The sequence below is a fragment of the Canis lupus genome, chromosome 1, assembly GCF_048164855.1.
Source record: "Canis lupus baileyi chromosome 1, mCanLup2.hap1, whole genome shotgun sequence".
NCBI lineage: Eukaryota > Metazoa > Chordata > Mammalia > Carnivora > Canidae > Canis > Canis lupus.
Window position 1 is genome coordinate 88,635,036 of NC_132838.1, and position 21,904 is coordinate 88,656,939.

General features: G+C 38.3%; 1 protein-coding gene and 1 long non-coding RNA gene across 18 annotated transcripts in view; one reads left to right on the plus strand and one right to left on the minus strand.

Moving 5' to 3' along the window:
• Positions 1-21,904, minus strand: part of CFAP95 (cilia and flagella associated protein 95) — a 135,241-nt gene that overhangs the window by 82,408 nt on the left and 30,929 nt on the right. For 2 of the 10 annotated variants that reach the window (XR_012036602.1, XM_072838543.1), the window contains exon 1: positions 6,346-6,615. The exons of 2 other annotated variants lie outside the window; for them this stretch is intronic. Coding sequence is in view for 3 of the 8 variants with exons in the window: in XM_072838543.1 (XP_072694644.1) it covers positions 6,346-6,542 (197 nt within the window). In the remaining 5 variants the exon portion in view is untranslated. Of the gene's footprint in view, positions 1-2,193; positions 2,274-3,776; positions 3,968-6,345; positions 6,616-6,711; positions 6,929-7,728; positions 7,932-21,904 lie in introns of those variants that run through there. 6 more of the 10 variants (XM_072838586.1, XM_072838547.1, XM_072838556.1 and 3 more) reach the window with 6 other exon arrangements.
• Positions 6,987-21,904, plus strand: part of LOC140639978 (uncharacterized) — a 42,334-nt gene continuing 27,416 nt past the window's right edge. For all 8 annotated transcript variants that reach the window (XR_012036640.1, XR_012036625.1, XR_012036626.1 and 5 more), the window contains exon 1: positions 6,987-8,683. This is a non-coding gene — a long non-coding RNA (uncharacterized lncRNA). The remainder of the gene's footprint in view (positions 8,684-21,904) is intronic.

The following is a 21,904-nucleotide window of genomic DNA, read 5'->3' on the forward strand; positions in this document are numbered from 1 at the left end:
AATCTTGAGCCCTGAGCCTGGGTATCACAGTGTCCACAGACTGAACCTCATCTTATCAAAATGTCAGTAGGCCCCACAATCTTCTTATCTTCTCCCCCATGCCCCACACCCTTACCTATGATGTGGTCTTTGGTGGCTTCTATGGCCCAGGTGGACATGGTCCCAAGAGTAAGTAGAGGGTAGGCTCAGGCAGAGGTAATTGTATACTGCAATGATCTTTCCTAACCCAAGTGCATGCACATGTGGAAACATCTGTCCCATAATACTCTACCTTACAAGGGTTCATCTTGCAAGCAAAACTTGCAAGATGTTTTATTTTGGCCATCAGTTAAGTTAAGTAAAACCTCATATAAAGGTCAAGGCAAAGAATTCTATAACCACTAGTTTTCAGGAAGAGAATTTGATTGGAATTTCATAAAGGAGAATAGCACTGAAAGAAAAATTCAGTCAGCGCAAAAGGATGCAGTGTGTCCTGGATTTCATCTTAAAAATAGAAAATAAGGTGCTTTCCCCAAAACTACTACATTCAAAATCATTTGTGGGTATGTGCGTATGTTGAGGAACAAGAATGTAGGGCTGGATTAAAAATAACTGTGGCATAGAAGCTACCATTATAGAACAGAGACAAGAATGAAAGGGTGGTTAATCCGAATGAATGTGAATAACATCATCCTTTTTACCCAATATAAAACTAGCAATTAAAAAGATATTTTAAAAAGACTCATAATAAACCATGAAGAGTGACTCAGACTCTAAAAGAGATGAAGCACTGTGTCTACATTCCGATCATTTAGAGAATGTTTGCTTCAGGGGAAGAGCTGTAGCAAATGACATCAAATTTTTAAAAGTAATTTTACTTCATTCCTATTATGAGGATAATACATGTTCATTATAGAGAATGTAGAAATGGCAAAGAGGAAAAAAGAAAAGACAAATAATGCACAAATGTACCTATGGAGTAATAAGTATTTTGTGTTATATGGTGAATGTCCTTTCAATCACTTTTCAGTGCATATGAATATATACCTTTAACAAAGGAATTCATTACATCCTGGTCCTTTTTTTAACTTAGAGTGAGATTGAATTGGCAAATATTCATCTTTTCAGTTTTCTTTGCTTAACTCTGTAAAATAACCTTTGCTCTAATAAATCAGAAGCATCCACATCTGTCTTGGAAGGATTTAGGATTGTTTTGACAGGAATATGAAGGGAAATAAAGCATGGCTGATTAACTTCTGACTAATAAAATGGAATTTCCAAGTACTGAGATCTTTTTCTTGAAAGTCATTGTGGAGAAATAAAAGGTCTACATTTCTTCAACTTCTATTCACAAGACCCAGAAGCTTCCAAACATAGCTCAGATAGGGTGACCTTACAATTTATCTTTATGAGCAAATCACTTTAGAAAGTGAAAGAAACGGCTCTAGATAATTCCCAGGCCAATGGGAGTAAACTCTCTTTGGCAAACCACAGTGTGACACACTCTGCATAGGGTATTTGATGGAAGCTGTGAGAGTGCCAGCTACAGGGCTGGTGTGTTGAGGAATGAGGGGCCCCTACCACAGTGGCTACAGGGTGACGAGCCTAAGTCAGGAGCATGGGGAGGATAAGCATGACGTGGGGATCTGTAGGGCTAGCAAGAGCCAAAGTGGAACTAAGTCTATAAGCAGTTCATCCTCAACAAAGTGGATTAGTCACAAATTCGTCAGAAGCAGGTCCAAGACATTGGACAAAGGATGAGGCGAGCAAGAACAAGAACCCACACATAACCTGGGGGCTTCACTCCGCACCACCAAAATAACATAAATCTCAGTTCCTCACACACACACAACACAGATGCTGCTGGGGAAAGGAGAGTGTAGAGGACAAACGACTCAGAAATAGTGGGCGCCATTCTGAAAGAGACTATTTTAAATTAAAACAAGCTGTTAAAACTTGAAGAGACAGATACCTTTTCATTGGCAAGTTTGAATTTTTTTCCTGGTAACTAACAACTGAAAATCCATGGGGATCAATTTTAGAAAATAAATTTTATATATGCATCTGAGTTGTGTGCAAATTTCTAATTCTGCTAACCACTTGATGGTGAATATATTTGCATGTCATTGGTCTACTATTACATCACCTCAAATGGTCACATGATATTATAATTTAGAACTGTTTTTTTAAGCATGAGTTAAGAAATAAAAATACCTCTTTAAAGTATAAATTCATTTGTCCCTATATAAACTCAAAATCTTCTTAGTATCTGTCAGTCCCTGGTAAGTTATGCACTGCAAGTAGAAAGAGGACAAATTTAGCTCCCAATTTTAAATTCTTCACCATTCAGATCTGAAGAGTACATTATACCCCCTCTAAGTTCACTTATACAGAGGTGAGCAAACATGCTTCCGTGTCGTCCTGTTATATCAGGATCATGGCTGTGAGAATCGACTCTGGTTTTATTATGAATTTATGCTATCTTGTAGACTTTTACTCTGGGCCTTTTTAAAATATTAAACAGAGGGTCCATCCCAGTGCCTTTTGGGTTTCTGTGTGTGTTTGTTCTATCTGCTCATTTGTTCATTTCTCTGATGAACATTGAGTACCCACTGTGTTCTTACCCCTTGCCCTGAGGCTTGCTCTTATTTCTCATTATTAACCAAAAAAAGTCTCTTTAAGTAAGGGCTCTTCTCTCTTCTCTCCAAAGTTTATGTTGTGTGCATGGAAACCACATAACCAAACTTTTTAAAAATGTACATAAAATAGGAGTTAATAAGCATTCGGTTGAGGGCCTGAGCTGTTAAAAGTAGGCAGATGGTGGCTTAGTGGAAGGGAAGCATTTATGGATTTCAAAAAAGAGGCAGGCTGCACTATGTGGTTACTAAAGGTTTTCCGGTTTACCTTTTTGTCCTGTTTTGTGAGTGTGTATTGGAGATATAAGGAGAAGCATGATGGCTAGAGAAGGTCTGTGTCACGCTAGCACAGAGCCTGGAGTCATGTGAAGGACTCCAAATACTGCCAGGTTAGTCCCTGAGAAAGTCTCTGATTAAATTCAGGAAGAATGATACAGCAAATTGGAAAACGCATCTCTATTTTCTTTGTAAGTACACTAATGTTATCTTGTGGCCTTGGAAGCGGGTTCTCCTGTGACTGTGGAGTCTAAATACAATAGAGTGTAAGTCTGAAGAGCATCACAGAAAGCTCTTTAATTTCTTTCCCCAACCCAAATGTTTTCCTGTAGAAATCTGTAAAACTGAACTTCCCTGCCCCACGATTAACACTGCATTTTATTTTTCTTCCTTTCTTCCTTTCTTCTTCTGTTTTCTTATTAAAGGGAAGGGGGTGAGGAAGGGAAGAGTAAAATGCCTAGGCTCTTTAATTAGGGCTTAGATAGTGGAGAAAAGTAATTGAAATATACATAAAATTAACCTGCGCTCTTAAAACTCTAGGTGTCACCATGGAGACCAGAGCATGAACTGTCTCCATGGAGACTTGAATGAATTTTTGGGCTTCAAATTATCATCATTTATTACCTGATGTCGATTTGAGCAATGAAGAGATGAGTTAAAATACATACATTAAAAATATAAGAAGTAGCCTCACATCAGAAAATTTATTAAGGGCAAATCTAGTTGTTCTGGTTCTTAGTATTCCGTTATTCCAATGAATGGGAAGATATCCCAAGAGATTTCCCCAAAACTCAAAATTTCTCATGAAATCATCTAATAACATAGCTCCATAAATGCTATAGGAATGAACAGAGAAAAATAATTTCTAGAAAAGTCCTCTCTCACTCAAAAGCGTCAGTGTGATGCAGGTGATATGGCTGTGTCTATCACTCCAGCTGCAAGGAAGATATGGTGGCTAGGCAATGTCTAGTAATGAGCCAGAGATACTTTTAACAACCATTCTGGGCATATCACTTTATCAGGTCTCTTGTATATACAACTGTTTTATTATGTGAAGTCAGACAGACTTGTATTACCTGCAACATAAAGAGAAACACAGAAATCATACAAATGTTTAAACTCTATAAGCAGAGGTTAAATCAGAATTTTTCCCAGTTACATATTCTACTTCGCAAACATAGAGGTACAGTCACTTAATTGATCAAAACACTCAGTTGAGAGGCCACTCGAATGGTATGTCATAGATAGTAAGTATTCATCAATTAAATAAAAATCGCTCATAAAAGATTAAAATTTAGTAAGAGTTTTAATATATAACAAGTCAATAGAAAACAAACAATTATGACCAGAATACATAAAAACAAAATAGTTGACCAGATTATTCATTTGGAAATGTATATAATTGAACTTCATGTAGTTTTTTTTTTTTTTTTTTTTTTTTAAAGACAGATCTTGGTGACTGGTTGGATATGGAAGGGAAGCAAGGATGTCAACGGTACAGCCCGCTCAAAGAAATACAAGTATTTCTCATTGTTTAGGTTGTTATGTCCTATAAAATTGTCACAAAAAACTAGTAAATACTGAACCATTGCTCCTAGGAGAAATAAAAGAGTAGGTTCCTGTAGCTTCTGTTCACATTTTCATCAACCAATCAATATATAGCACGGTTTTATGTATGTTTCTGTTTAAATATGTTATTTAATATCTTCTGCTGATTCATTCACATTGAAGTCACAGCCAACAGCACTGTAACTCGTAACTACTGAATGAAGCTTGTGTGACACATATTTTCTCCACAAGGCACATCACAGCCTTCTTGTGCAGAACACTAGATAGCACTTCAGCAGTATAAGGGCTATATTAACAATGAAATCACCAGCAAAAAGAATAAAAATGCTAAATAGATCATGGGGGGGAACACTTGTTTACAGTATGAGAGCTGAAATAAGAAGGCAGAGTTGTCACTTCATCTGATCTCAACTGGGAGTGTTGAGGGAGGTGTGAGGGTGAGGAGTGACTAAAAAACTTTGCCTCTCTGCACGTATCCATAAATGACCATCAAATTGCCTGAGTATTGATTTGGGGTTATAAATACATTTTAGCAAGTAGGCAAATTCACAAATACAGAATCTGCAAATAATGAGGATCAACTATAATCACAGACTCTAGAGAACTATTTCTATTTCCCTATGAGTTTGCTTCTTACTATGCCATTGCACTTCCCTATGAGGGAAATGTTCTCTTTTGTTCATCTATGGAGCTCCTATTCTTCCTCCTAAACCCTGCTCAGGAAACCATACACATACACAAACCTCCTCTTGATGCTACCTTTGCTTCTTATACTCATCTCTGTTTTGCACAAATCAAATTACACTGAATTTACTGGCATTCTCCTTTACAGATCTATGAAATTTCTTGAGGTCCATGACCATGTCCTAATACATGTGCATAACCTTTATTGTGCTTACTATGTGCCAGGCTTCACATACAATGCCGTGTTTAATCTTACGATAATCCTATCATCTCCATTTTACAGTTGCAGAAACAGAAGCCTAGAGCAGTTATGTGACTTGCCATATCACATGCTGCAGAATTGATATTCAAACCTAGAGTCTAAATGTTTAACCATTATATTATCCTAAAAAATTAATATTAGCCACCATACATTATTGACTGTGTACTATGTCCAGACATGCTGTTAAATGCTTTGGATAAATTAATTCATTGAGTCCACTTTATCTGTCTCTGTGTCTCCAACACATAGCAAAGTGCATGACACATGAATGTTTGTTGAATCGAATTTATTTCCTCCTGTTCCCAAACGTTCTTTCTAAAACCGACACCATAAGAACTCTCTACATTTTCATCAATGACCAGAATAACTTTCTGTGTTAGACCACACTTCTCCCCCACCAAATTCCTTATCTCCTTCTCATGCATGTTCTTCTGTGATCTTGTTATTGACGTCCACGATGTCCAAAAGTCATGGTAGAGCAGAAGAGAGCAGAAACACTGCCCACTTGAAAAAGGTCTTTGTCTTCAACAGTAATTTCTAATAGCAATTTATACTATGACCTACATCTTTATAGAGTAACAAAGTCATGGAAAAGCTAAGTGTTTTGCTTGAGGTCTATGAGGTAACCCCTGTATGAGGATAAAAGAGGATTTTCTACTTCCCAATCTATCTAGCCTCTCATTTTGAGTTCAAAATAGGCACAGAGTCAGTTTCAGAGATGAGAAGTAAAAGTAGGGGGAGGGGGCTTGTAGGAAAGTGGGTAGGCTGTAGAAAGTTTGCAAGACAGAAACTGTAGGGTTCACATATATTACATAAATGAATGGGATCAAGGAGGATTTAGACAAATTAACTCATCTCCCTCCTGCTGTTCCCTAATGGACTCTTCCTTTTATGAGTTATCTCAGAAATGTGTTTCCAGGCCTCTGCAAACACTCTCACCTCCATCCTTCATGTGGGTGCTCTATGACCGCTGGTGGACAGGTAGCTGGCTGTAGCAGGTCGCAGTGCATCTGGGGCGCTGCTCTTGGAGGCTTTCCTAGCTCTTCCTCACTCCCACCCTCTTTATCTCTCCTTTGAAGATCTTTCCCTTTTTTTTTCTCCCTTGTCTCCTCTCCCAGTTCTCTCACTTGTCTCATCTTTTTCTTTCTCACCTCTTCCTTTTTCCTTTCTCCACTCTTCTCTTCCTCTCCTTTCACTGTCTTCTCTGTTTATTCCATCCTCTCCACCTTACTCCCTATTACTCTCCTTTCCTCTCCTCCCCCATTCCTTCCCCCAGCAGCCGGGAACTGCAAAGAGCTCGCTCACCAAGAATACACCAACACGGGTTTCGAGTACTTCTTGTGATGGGAGCGGAGGCTGAGGGAGCCCTTGCGCTCCAGCAAGTCCGTGGGTCCGAGTTCAAACCAGTGTTGCCTACTGCTGCACCAGTCTGGGCAGGAGCTGTCAAAACCCTCCATCGAGGCCGGCCACATTCAGACCTCGGAGGATTTCTTTCTGAACCTGTTCTGCTCCCCACGCCAACACTCACCAGGATTCGGCGTCTCTCATCTCCTGAGCAACCTGGGGCGGGGTCAATGGAGGGGGCGGGGCCAGCAGAGGGGCGGATCCCTCAAACCTAGCTGCCCGGGTTTCCAAGACAAATTGGAAACTACACTTCCCAGAATGCAACGAGGAGACCGACCCGCCTACAGAGAGGTTGGGAGGGACGTCCTCGGCCTCCAGGCATCTGTACTTCTTCGCCCGCCCACCAGCCTCATCCTCCCAGGGGCCGGCGGAATTAAGGGGGACCGGCGGGTCAGTTAAGGGCTAAGGGGACCAGAGCCCACAGCAGGTCTGCCCCCGCTGCCCTTGCAGAAGTTCTTTTTACCTTCCATCATCTGTTGCCACCACACCTTCTACATACAAGCATATACATTTAACCAAAAGGGAGCAAGAGAAGATCCTTCCAACCCCAAATGTAGATTTTCTGATGAGGAGGAACAGAATCTTTCAGCAAATGAGCCAAAAAACCTGGGGATGAAGAAGCCCTTACTGGTTCTGGTTTCCGCTACTTTCTTAACCTTTGTGAACACGAGTTTCTTCCTGAAAAAAACAAAGTAGAGGATGGGACCGAGGAGGGGGCAAGGTAGATGGAATCTGAGGTGCCTTCAGACTGTAACACTGAAAGACCCAACCTCCAGGTACAGCTCAAGGCTCCAGGGCATTCAGCAACCGGAGACCTGCGGGTTCTCATTTTCACATTTGACATTTTATGACAACACCAATTCATCACATAATTATGTTGTTGTTTAATATGCGACAAGGAGATTTCAAAAAGATTACCTCTGGCACTGCCTTCAAGAAATGATTGGATAGCTGCCTTGTAGAAGGAAGGCGGTTATTTCATCTTTGACTTTCCAAGAGAGGAATACTTAACGCATCAGAATTCTCCTTCCCAACTGAGTTGATGATCACCCAACTGAGGGCATTAGTGGACTTCATCATAGCCATTCCTCTGACCTGGCTTAGTACGTGGCATCATTTCCAAGTGCTGAACGAACAAATGAATATTACATTTGAGTACTTTACATTTACCTGGACTGCCGTAAATTCCGGAAGTGTCTTACTTTATGAAGACCACATGTACGCAAAAACTCAAACTTAAAAACACAAATTAAGAAACATTTCATGTTACAAATGGCTTCTATAGTTTGCAGAAGATTTATTATAGCACTCCTATAAATAATGAAGTACTCTTCTGGATCAGTTTTCACAAATTTGATTACACACAACTACTAAGTGCTTCTTTGTGACCTGTGGTAGCCAGTGTGAGCGTCTGTGGTATGCTAAGGCCCCTACTTTACTGACAGCCACAGTTAAGCCATGTTATATAAAATAAAATAAATAGTCCACTGTCCCCAGCAAAGTGCTAGTACAGTACTGAGTACGATTTTAGACTTTTTCTTCTTGAAGAAATGAAAAATAAAAATAGAAATTAATTTCAAAAGGCTAAATAAGATCCAAGTTAAGCTCAATTCTGCCCAAAGCAAAGCATATTGCTGTCACTTCAAAAATATTGCCATCATTACTCTCATCTGTTATTTCTAATTTTATTTTTCTTATACTTTATTTTATTTTGCTTATATTTAAAGTGATGGCCACATAATATATTTGTGACTCAGATGTAAGGTTTCTGCATCCAATTTGACTCAGAGACAGAAGCTGCCCAGAGCCAAGCCCTTTCTGCGGTACATGGATACTACTGAGATTTAAAAGCATTTCAGCACACCAAGTAGCAGTAAGTTAAGAAAACAAAGCAAATTATTACTTGCTATTTGTTATAAAAACAAAGCATATTATTTTAGAGTTCCTTAAACCAAGCTGATAGTGTAGTTTAGTCTATGGATATGCTTTTTTGTTATACTCTTTCCCCCTTTATACCAACTTTACCAGCTTCATTGTTTTCTGTGTCTACTAAACATTTTCAACCTCCTGTGTTGGGATATATGAGATCGACTTTCTGATACCCTCAAGTTCAGATTCATTCCATTCTCTTTGTATACACCACTGCATTCTGTGGAATTTTTGCATTGCTGATTCCTTATCAATGAAATAGTAAGAGAATAGAAGGGTTTTGTGAGAACTGAAAGCAAGTGGAGCAGTGCCTAATGCCTTAGCCCTCGATTAAATTTCAACTACTACTGCTATCATTACATCCTAACTTTGTCCTTATCACTTGGGAAAAGTACCCTAAAATGTGCTTCTTGTTTGTATAGAGTTTCCTAAGTCGGCTCTGTTTTTCAAGCTTTGTCGGTTTACAAATTCTTTTGGATGAATATCTTTTTATTACATCTTAATATGAAATTTAACAGTCTGAATCAGAAAAACACTGGCAAGATATTTAGATCTGTTACCAGTGATAATGATGGTTTTGTATTGCTAGGGAATCTTTTCTCTTCAAGATCATTAATAAACTTATGCTTTTTAAATGTGAAGTCACTGATCCTCAATACACTTGAGTTATTCCTGTTTTCCTCAAACTTCATCAAACCAATGAAGTGTAGGGATTAAAGCAATGCCTTCTATTTATATTAATCTCTTTTCCCCATAATATCCTTGGGGTAAGAAAATTATAGTTCAAGGGGTTGAAGTGGGACTTTTCTGTAGGAAAGTGCAGGCAGACCAACTCAGGAAGTGGGAATCCCTGTCATGTGAGTCTACTCTAATATATTTATCAGTTTTATCAGATTACTGAAGAAGCTGCCAAGAAGACCTGACCAGAACAGCAAACCTAAAACAGATGTAAACCAGCCAAATGTAGATGGCCATAGAATCAAACCTCTTCAGCATCTCCTTTCTTTCTCTTCCTGTCTTAAAAGTCATTTGCTCAACTCCAGAAAAGCACCTGCCTAGAACCTTCCAAAGTCACTATCAGCATGTTCTCCACCCAGCATTAAACTTTCGTCTACCAAATGTCATGCAATTAATCTGAGAAAACAAAAATTTAATTCTGTAAGAAAATTAAGTTGTGCTAGGCTCCATTTTGAAACATTTAAATCTATTAAAGATTTGTATTTAAATTATATAATACTCAGGAGTTTAAGATTTCTGTCCTGATCAAAGTTTGATTGCATAGTATTTTTTTAATTTTCTAGGAATAGGGAACTCCTGTCACCCACTATATATACATTTAGGGGTTCACTTGAGAATTTTTTTTTAAGATTTTATTTATTCATGCGAGACACACACAGAGAGAGAGAGAGAGGCAGAGACACAGGCAGAAGCAGGCTCCATGTAGGGAGCCCGATGTGGGACTTGATCCAGGGTCTCCAGGATCATGCCCTGGGCTGAAGGAGGCGCTAAACCGTTGAGCCACCTGGGCTGCCCAAAGAGAATATTTTATACAAAAGTTTGAGTCCACCTCCTGTGTCAAGATGAATGAGATGTCTGATCTCCCTCCATGCCCCTGCTTCCATCTTTTCCTCCTCCCTCTCCTTTCTTCTTTCCTTTTCCCACATTTCCTCCATTTATCCCTTCCTTTTCTGTGCTGTACTCTTTTTCTTCTTCTTCCTTCCCTTTCTTTCTCTCCTCCTTCCCTCTCCCTCTTTCTTCCTCTTTGTCTTCTTCCTCCTTTGAGAAATGGTATGGATTTCAGAGTCAGAATCCATTGTTGAGCACCCAAGAGAATCTGGTACAATTCAGTTATGTGAAGAATATGAAAGAAAAATAATAAGATTCAGATACCAGTGCTAAAATTTATGAGTAAGCTCCTGTTTAATGACACAGGAACTCTCAAAAAAAGTCAGCTCTGGCCAAAGCTCTAATCTTCTTTCCTTTCCTTTGAGTATTCATAACTACCAATGGTCTTTTTTTAGAATGAATTTAACCTCAAGTTTGATTTCTCTGTATTCTAATTTGGGTCATAAACCTATTAGGCATTGACTTGCTCTCAAGCAATTATTATTAATTAGTATGTTAACTAGTGCTATCATGCAACAGGCATGATTTCTAGAATTCCTACTATCAGCATGGAGGATTAATTTATTAAATATTCAAAGTATAGTAGTCTATAATTCAGCATTTCCCTTATTTTGATAGCCTATAGGTGAGATTCTTTGGCAGAATTGTCCGTAACAATTACGATGAAATTTTAATGTGTTGGATTAGTAATGACATGCTCTAACATAAATGTAGATTAGGGATTTCTTTAACATTCTACAGATTAGATATATTTAATTATTCAAAGACTGAATATCATTTTCACAAATGATCTAAACCCTTGGTTTCTTCCTTTTTCCCCCTGTGCTGCTTTGGTTTCTTGGTGCCTTTACTGTTTATGAGCAACAAGAATGAGACCATGTAGCTACCAGTTAACCATTCTTAGGAAAGGAGTGGTACTTGAAATTAAGTTCATTATTATTGTGGCTTTCTATGTTCCTCATGCTCTTTAATCTGCATAAAGGAACATCCTCCCAGGAAGAAGCTCAGAGAAAAGAAACTGGATTTAGACTTCTTTGGCTCCTGGTGGTGGTGCACATTTTCTAACGTCCCCACAAGGCTCACCCCCAGCTGCATGGTGAGCAGGCTGGTAAGAAACCCACTGAAAGGCTTCCCCTATAGAATCAGGTATGTGCAGGAGGTTTCTGGTTGTTGAGTACACCAAACACACAGCCGATAATGCATGTCACCAGTCTAGGGCAGAGGTTGGGAGCTCAGGGAAGAGGCTGGAGAACTTTCTGAACCTTGAAGGATTTCTGAATTTTGCATGATCTTGAGTTTCTTTATGTTCAGCTGACATATGTCAGATTTGTGGTGCCATTTCATCTGTTAATTAAATCTCTTTCTACAGCATCATGTTTAGGTTGCTTTAAACTACAGAGGCTTTCAGTCTATTTCAGGAGAAGAATCATTTTCTAAAAGGCCAGGGCAGGACTAAAAGTAAGCACGATAACATCAAAAAATAATAATAAAGGAATCAGACTCAGAGTAAGGATTTTCAAGACCAAACAATCATTTCTCCATTTTTATCACCTATTCTATGACCAATTAGTATAGTCGACCCTTAAACAACTCAGGTTTGAACTGCACATGTCCACTTATGGGAGGAATTTTTTCAATTAATATTTCAATTAATATATTGGAAAAGTTTTTGGAGATTTGTGACCTAGAAATATAAACCTAGAAATATATTCTGTATATTTCTGTGTATATATTCTGTATATTTCTGTGTATATATTCTGTATATTCTGTATATATATTCTGTATATTTCTGTGTAACCTAGAAATATAAAAAAGTAATTAAGAAAACAGTAGGTATAACATGAATGCTTAAGATATATATATGTAGACACTGGTTTCTTTTATCATTTACTACCATGGAACATACATAAATCTGTTTAGGAAAAGCTAAAATTTACAAAGTTTATGCACACACTTACAGACCATATATGGCACCATTTGCAGTTAAGAGAAAGTAAACAAATGTAAAAATGCTATATTAAGTCATAACTGCAGAAAATTAACTGTAGTACATACTGTACTATGGTAACAATTTGGTAGCCACCTCCTATTGCTACCGCAGGGAGCTCAAGTGTTGTCAGCATCCTCTTGAAATGCCCTGTGATGCTAATCATCTCCACTTGAGCAGTTTGGCTCTCCAGTAAATTGCGCGTCACAGTAAAAAGCAATCTCTCGTGGTTCTCACACATTTTTCATCATGTTTAGTGCAACATCATAAACCTTGAATAACACCATGAGACCTATAAAAAGTGCCAGTGGTGATTCTGGAAGTGCTCCCAAGAATCCCAGGAAGTCATGACGTTACAAGAGAAAGATGGTTTGCTTGATATGTGCCATAGATTGAGGTCTGCAGCTGCAATTGCCCACCATTTCAAGATAATTGAGTCCAGCATAAGGACAATTGTTAAAAAAAAAAAAAAAAAAAAAGGATATTTGTAAAGCTGTTACAGCAGCTTTGCCAGCAGGCATGAAAACCCTGCACTTTCTGTGAAATACCTTTTTATATCATGTTGAAAATACAGTTTTCATGTGGGTGCAGGATTGCTTTAAGAAGTCATCCTTACTGACTCTAATACGATTCATGAAAAAGCAAAGTCATTATATGACAACTAGGGCAAAAGGAAGGTGAAGGATCTAAAGCCGGAGAATTTAATGCCAGCAAAGGATGGTTTGATAATTTTAAGAAGGTTTGGCTTTAAGGGTGTCTGGCTGGCTCAGTAGGTGGAACATGGGACTCTTGGTTTCAAGTTTGTAAGTTCAAGCCCCACACTGGGTGTAGAGATCACTTAAAAAATAAAATCTTTAGGAAAAAAAAGGCTTGGCATTAATAAATATCAAGACACCAGGAGGGGCAGCTTTTACCAACCAAGAGGCAGCAAATTCCTAGATGCCATTAAGAAAATCATTGAGGAGAAAGGATATCTGCCTGAACAGATTGTTAATGCAGAAAAGAAAGGGCCCTATTCTGGAGGGAAAAAATACCATAAAAATGTATTAGTAAGGGGGGGCAGCTGGGTGGCTCAGTTGGTTAAGCATCTGCCTTCGGCTCAGGTCATGATCCTGGGGTCCTGAGTTAGAGAGCCCTATGGCGGCGGGGGGTGGGGGGGTCCCTGTTCAGTGGGGAGCTGATTTCTGATTCTTCCTCTGCCCCTCCCCTCCGCTCCTGCTCTCTCTCTCTCTCTCTCTCAAATAACATCTTTTAAAAAAATGTATTAGTAAGGAAGAAAAGCTAACACCAAGATTTAAGGCAGAAAGAATAGGCTAACTCTACTCTTTTGTGTAAATGCAGTCTGGTTTATGATCAGGACTGCCCTCATCCATAAAGCTGCTAACCCCTGAGCCTTGAAGAGAAAAGATAAACACCAGCTTTCGGTCTTTTGGGTGTACAACAAGAAGGCCTGGACAACATGAACCCTTTTTTTCTGGGCTGGTTTCATTGTGACGCTTTGTCCCTAAAGTCAGGAAATATATTCTTTTAGTATTGGATGATGCCTCGGCCACCCAGATTCCCATGAGTCCAACACTGATAGTATCAAAGTGGTCTACCTGCCCCCAAATGCAGTGTCTCTGATCACCATAAATCAGGGTGTCCTAAGGACTTTTAAGGCTCAGTATACATAGTACTCTATGGGAATGACTTTCAGTGCTATGAAGGAGAACTCCAATATCAAAGACATCAAGAAGTCTAGAAAGATTACATCACTGAAGGTGCCATTGTTAAAGAAAAAAAGCCATCAAGTCCTAAACAATAATTTCCTGCTGTAGAGAACTGTCCAAATGTTGTGCATGACTTCACAAGACCCATGACAGAGCCAATCATGGAAGTCTAATCCCAACCTCTCCATTGTTTAAGGGGCAACTGTAATTGCTTTAGTATACATTAGGTATAGAGATTTTCCAAGTAAAACTAATAATTTCTAGTTAAGGCTTCCCTAATCACAGTGACTCAAATAGTACAGTTTTGATGACAAATGACAGAAAGTCAAATCCAACAGTTAGGATAGAAATAAGAATTTATGGACTCATATAACTGGCAATTCCAGGAGTAATTCTGGCTTCAAGCATATCTGAATCCCAGGAGTTGATAATGTCTCAGGATGCTAATTCACTATTTCCTGTTTTTGTTTTCCTTCTTGAGTTAGTTTATTCTCAGGCAAGGTCTCCTCAGATGGCTACCAACTTACATTGCTTCCTCATTCTCTCATAATATAAAATGTTCCTCTTTCTTCTAGCTCCAGTAAAAGTCCTGGACACTGATTGGCCTGGCCTGACTATGACTGTTCTGAAAAAAATTTCTAGGGCAAGGCCTGGGGTCGATGCGGTACATTCCCCAGCTTGATCTGTGTCATGATCTCCCCTCCAAGGGGAGGTTTCCCTTTCAGACTAATCTAGACAAATTAGTATGGGATTAGACTAAAGGGAAAAACAGATTGTGATTAGCATGCTTGATGGGCAAAAACAACAGATACCCACTGTAGACATTAATAATAAGACATCTGATCCATATATCACTTTATAAAATATTTTTACATATACTCTCTTACTTGGCCCTTGCAAAAATAATGTGGGGTGAAGACTGGCATTTCTATTTCTAAAATGAGTAAACTGAATCATACATCTAGAGGCAAAGCCAGTCTTATGTTCTTATCTTTAGGCTCCAAGAAAGGTTCTCATTCTAATTCTACAACAGACACGACATATGTATATAAATTCTTCCATTTGTAGGAGCCTGGGGCCTAATAGGACTACAGGATTATGTCCTCAGCTAGCCTTTACTTCTGTAAATTTTGTCTCCTCTGGGTATATCATGACTTTTCAACCTAAGGCATTAAGTTCTTGAATGTTGAGTTAGCAGTAGGTTTCTAAAATTCTCTCCTTGTTAATTTCCTCTGAAATTATACAATTCCATACTACTAAAACTTTCATAAAATATAGTCAAATACTTTGGGTCTCTCATTCCTTTGCCTGTCACTTGGGATCAAACTTCATTTTTGTCCTGAAGAACATCTGGCTCACATTTTGCCTTTTTTTTGCTCTCATCCTCTCTGTGTATGGATTGATTTTCCTTTTTCGGAATAATCCCATCTCCCTGTGGTGTTCACCGTCCCTAATAGAACTAGAGGACTCGAGTCTTTCTTCATCAGATTTTTCTTATCACTCTAGAATCCAGAGAATGAAAAGGGTATCTGAATATCTAAGACATTCCAACATAAGCTTTTATTCCACTGTGAAAGGTTAAATGTGTTGTCTTCCCTAAAGTGATGATTTCAGAACAATTGCGATTTTATGTTCATATAAAATTCTAAGAACAAAAATACCAAGATCTCAACATCCTTTACAAAAAATATTCAAAAAGCCTGCATCTATTTTTTTAAAGGTGTGTTGTTGTTGTTTTTTTAAGCTTTTATTTATTTATTTGAGAGAGAGAGCTAGTGCATGAGTGTGGGCGGTGGGGAGCAGAGAGAGAAGCAGTCTCTCCGTTGAACAGAGAGCCCAATGTGGGGCTCAATCTCAGGAGATCTGAGCCAAAGGCAGACACTTAATACACTGAGCCACCCTGGCTCCCCCTCCCCCGTATCCATTTCTACCATGAATTACAATTTTAATATTAAAGGAAACTACTCTGAAATGTACTTTAAATGTAACTATATAGCTTATGCTGTGTCATCTCTTCTCATTTACCAGGGTCTATTCTATTTAGTTTAAGAAGAACTAAATTTCTATTTCTGACTGAACCTTACTATTACTGAAAAATGCATCATATTTTCTCCCAGTGTGGATATACATGAGGAGAAAATTTTGTGTAAAAATTAATTGCCTTTTTTTCTTGGCACATTACAAGGAGGACTATTTTGGAAATAAAAAATATTAATGATTACTCTGATTTACCAATTGGAAAAGTTTCTTCAATACTGTGACACAAAATTTCCTTCCATTATAGTCAGAATGTGGCATAAGTGTTTTTTATTTTCCAGATGGCTATAATTTCTTGCTTTCTTTTTTTTTAAAGATTTATTTATTTGTTTATTTATTTATTTATTTATTTATTTATTCATGATAGACATAGAGAGAGAGAGAGAGAGAGAGAGGCAGAGACACAGGCAGAGGGAGAAGCAGGCTCCATGCTGGGAGCCCCACACGGGACTCTATCCCGGGACTCTAGGATCGTGCCCTGGGCCAAAGGCAGGCGCCAAACCACTGAGCCACCCAGGCTGCCCAATTTCTTACTTTCTATCTAAATTTTAAGAGTCACAGAATAAACAAACCTAGAATCTGAGTTCACTGGGACAGTGAAGGTTATTTGGTATAGCATCTTAGCCAAAGGAGAAGTGTACTTCTGGCCTATAAAATACTCTAAGTAGACTTATCCTACCACCACATTAGCCCAGAGGAGAGAGCACACAATCACAAAGGCAGCCCCATTCCATTTCATACAAGTATAATCATAAGATCCATCTTATGTTGAGCTAACATGAACCTTCTTGCTAGATGCACTTGTTGGTTCTGCTTCTGGAAGATAAAAGATAAGCTTTATTTTTCTCTTGTGAAAGATTCTTTCAGATATCTGAAGAGAGTTAACAGGTCTTTTCTTTTCCCAGGTAAACAAAGCAAACAAACTTACATATTTTTCATAATTATTTTGGCTGAACCTCTGGATATGCCTCACTTTGTGATCCCCTTAAAAAGTGATTCTCAGAAAAGAGTACAATGTTTTACTCAGACCAATGCCAAATAAAGTAGGACACTGTGTCTCATACATATGATTCTTTGCATTTACTAGCACAAGCTAAGCATGGGAGAAAGGAAGTAAGAAAGTATAAGAGACAGGAAGGAAGAGAGGTAAAGGAGGAAGAAAGGAAACAGATGAACTTAAACAAGATCAGGGAGAAAGAAACAAATATATATATATTTTCTATGTATGCCCTGAGGCTAATACTAGGATCAGAACTACAAACTAGTAACTAAACTTTGGATCTCTGGCAAGGTTGGAAAGCTCTTTATTAAGCCTCCTGCATTAAGGCTGGAGCCTTTGAACAATTGAGGGGGCCTATGAAAATACAACTCCTCTGGGGTGTCTGGATGGTTCAGTTGGTTGGACATCTGCCTTTGGCTCAGGTCATAACCCCGGGGATCCTGGGATTTGAGCTCTGGGTCCAGTCCGACATTAAGTTCCCTGCTGAGTGGGGAGCCTGCTTCTCCCTCTCCCTCTGCTCCTTCCCCAACTAGTTCTCTCTCTCTCTCTCAAATAAATAAATGAAATCTTAAAAAAAAAAAAAAAAAAAAGAATACTAATCCTCTCCAAAGCAAGTATCCCCAATTTACACTCTCAGGATTCCCCCAGATAAATTCAACAAATATGAGCTCACAAGATGCTATTGGTTAACACAGAAGGAAATACGCTGAGCAAAAACAACAATGAATAGATTTAGGCCTCCCACTACCAACCGCTCCCACTCCAATTCAAATGCTTGAATTATTAGATGCAGCATGTTAGATAATCTGAATAGAAATTCCAAAGAAACAAATCTTGGCATCATAAAACAACCTGATCAAGGGACAAATCACCATCAAAAATAATCAGAGAAACTTTTAACACGAACATGGATACATTAGTCAGCACTTTCCTCTTCTCACCACGGAAATCTGAGAGCCAAAATTATGTGGAAAATAAAAATTCAAATTTTGGTAAAATTAAGAGACTCCAAAATAGTAGTAAAGCCTGCTGAGCCTTTAGAATTCACGTGGCAGGGGCAGCCCGGGTGGCTCAGTCCTTCAGCCCAGGGCGTGATCCTGGAGACCTGGGATTGAGTCCCATGTTGGGCTCTCTGCATGGAGCCTGCTTCTCCTCTGCCTGTGTCTCTCATGAATAAATAAATAAAATCTTAAAAAAAAAAAAAAAAGAATTCACGTGGCAGTAAGTGAAGAGAAGCTACGAGCAATGCGGTAGGCAGAATCATAAATCCTTGCCCTCCAAGATTTCCTGCCCTAATATGAGGGAGTATGAATATGATGAATGCACTATTACACCTATGATCGTGTTACATGACAAATGAGAGTTTGCAGATACAATTGGGAGTACTAGTCAGTTGACTTTTAGTGAATCAAAAGGGAAATTCTCTGGGTGGACCTAATCTAATCACATGAGCTCCTCTGAAAGCAGAGTTTTCTGTCTGATGACAGAAGAGAAAGAAAGATCTAAAACAGAAGGAGTCTTTAAACTAATATAACACTGTATGTTAACTAACTGGAATTAAAACAAAAACATAAAATGTGAAAAAACAAAACAAAACAAACCCAGAAGGATACCAGGTCTGCTGCTAGTTTTGAAGATGGATGGCCACATGAAGGGAGAGTGGCCTCTAGGAGCTCTAAGAGTTGCATGCAGCTGATAGCTAGCAGTTCTACAATTGCAGGGAAATGAACTCTGCCGACAACCAGAATGAGCTTTGAAGTGATTTCTTCCCTAGAGATTTCAGATAAGCGCCCAGTCCAGCTGATACCTTGATCTTACCCTTGTGATATTCTAATTAGAGAACCCAATGAAGCCTGCCCCATTTCTGACCTATAGAACTGTGAGCTAATAAGTGCTGTTTTAAGCCATTAAATTTGTGGTAATTTGTAATGTAGCAACAGAAAACTAAAATAAGTGATATTTCAGAAAGTATTAGTTTTATTTTATTTATTTTTAAGTTTTCAAGTTTTTATTTAAGTTCCAGTAAGTTAACATACAGTGCGGTGTTATATTTCAGGTGTAGAATTTAGTGATTCAACATACAACACCCAGTGCTCATCACAAGTGCCCTCCTTAATCCCCATGACCTATTTAATGCATCCCCCCATCCACCTAATTTTGATAGGGATTTCATTAAATGTGTAGATTGCTTTGGGAATATAGGCATTTTAGCAATATTTGTTTTTCCCAATCCATGAGCATGGGATGTCTTTCCGTTTCTTTGTGTCATCTTCAATTTCTTTCACCAGTGTTTTGTTGTTTTCAAAATACAGATTTTTTAAGACATTTTTTTAAAGATTTATTTATTTATTCATGAGAGACACGAGAGAGAGGCAGAGACATAGGCAGAGGGAGAAGCAGTCTCCCCACAGGGAGCCCAATGCAGGAATCAATCCCAGGACCCCAGGATCACACCTGAGCCAAAGGCAGATGCTCAATCACTGAGCCACCCAGGTGTCCCTCAAAGTACAGATCTTTTACGTCTCTGTTTAGGTTTATTCCTAAGTATCTTAGGGGGTTTGGTGCAATTGTAAATGAGGTTAATTCCTTCATTTCCCTGCTGTTTCATTTTTAGTGTATAGAAATACAACAGATTTCTGTATGTAGATTTTGTATCCTGCAACTTTCCTGAATTCATGTATCAGATCTAGCATTTTTTTTAGTGGAGTCTTTCAGGTCTTCTGTATAGAGTATCGTGTCTTCTGCAAATAGTCAAAGTTTGACTTCTTCCTTACTGATTTGAAGGCCTTTTATTTCTTTGTGTATCTGATTGCTGTGGCTGGGACTTCTTGTACCATGTTAAATAACAGTGGTGAGAGTGGACACTCCTGTCTTGTTACTGACCATAGAGGAAAAGCTCTGTTTTTCCTCATTGAGGATGATATTAGTTTTGGCTTACTTTGTTGAGAGTTTTTACCATGAATGGGTGTTGTACTTTGTCAAATGCTTTTTCTGCATCTATTGAAAGAATCATATGGTTCTTATCCTTTCTTTTATTAATGTGGTGTATCATGTCAATTGATTTGTGAATATTGAACTACGTTTGCAGCCCAGGAATAAATCCTACTTGATTGTGGTGAATGATTCTTTTAATGTAGTGTTGGATTCAGTTTGCTAGTATTTTATTGAGAACAATTAACAATATCCCATGTTCATCAGCGATATTGGCCTGCAGTTTTCTTTTTAAATGAGTCTTTATCTAGTTTTGGTATCAGGGTAATGCTGGAATCATAGAATGGATTTGGAAGTTTTTCTTCCATTTTTATCTTTTGGAATACTTTGGAAAGAATAGGTATTAACTCTTTTTTAAATGTATGGTAGAACTCACCTGTGAAGCCATCTGACCCTGGACTTTTGTTTTTTGGGAGATTTTCAATAACTGATACAATTTCTTTGCTGATTATCAGTCTGTTCAAGTTTTCTATTTCAGTTTTGGTAGTGTATATTGTTTAGGAGTTTATCCATTTCTTCCAGGTTGTCCAATTCGTTGGCATACAGTTTTTCATAATATTCTAATTGTTTATATTTCTGTGGTGGTGGTGGTGGTGGTGGTGGTGATTTCTCTTCTCTCATTTGTGATTTTATTTCTTTGGGTCCTTTTTCTTTTCTTTGTGATGTCTGGCTAGGATTTTAGCAACTTTATTAATTTTTTCAAAGAACCATCTCCTGGTTTCATTGATCTAGTCTATTGTGTTTTTTGTTTGTTTTTAATTAAGGATGTTATTTATATATATTTATTTATATATTCATGAGAGACACAGAGAAAGAGGCAGAGACTTAGAGGAATAAGCAGGCTCCTCTCAGGGAGCCCAATGTGGGACTCATCCCTGAACCTGCGATCACATCCTGAGCCAAAGGCAGATGCTCAACTGTTGAGCCACCCAGGCATCCCTAGTCTATTGTTTTTAGTTTCTATATCATTTATTTCTTCTCTAATCTTTATCATTTCCCTTCTTCTGCTGGCTTTAGGCTTCACTTGTTGTTCTTTTTCTAGCTCCTTTAAGTGTGAGGTTAGGTTGTTTGAGACTTTTCTTGCTTCTTGAGGCCTGTATTGTGGTATCCTTTCATCCTTTCCTTATAAGACAGTTTTTTCTGCATCCCAAAGGTTTTTGAACCATTGTGTTTTCATTTTCATTTGTTTCCATGCATTTTTAAATTTCTTCTTTGATTTCCTGGTTGGCCCATTCATTGTTTCGTAGCCACTAATGTTGTTTAACCTCCATGTATTTGTGATCTTTCCAAATTTTTTATTGTGGTTGACATCAAGTTTCATAGAGGTGTGGTAAAAAAATATGCATGGTATGATCTCAATCTTTTTGTGCTTGTTGAGGCCTGATTTGTGACCTAGTATGTATCTATTCTGGAGAAGGTCCCATGTGACTTGAAAAGAATGTGTATTCTACTGCTTTAGGATGGAATGTTCTGAATCTATCTGGCCCAGTGTGTCATTCAAAGCCATTGCTTCCTTGTTGATTTTCTGCTTAGATGATCTGTCCATTGATGTAAGTGGGGTGTTAAAGTCCCCTGCTATTATTGTATTACTATCAATGAGTTCCTTTATGTTTATTATTGTTTTACATATTTGCATGCTCCCATGTTGGGTGTATAAATACTTATAATTGCTAGATCTTCTTGTTGGATAGTTCCCCTTTATTTTGATTTAGTGCCCTTCTTCATCTCTTGGTTTAAAATCTAGTTTGTCTAATGAAAGTATTGCTATTCTGGCTTTCTTTTGATATCAATTTGTATGATAAATGTTTCTTCACC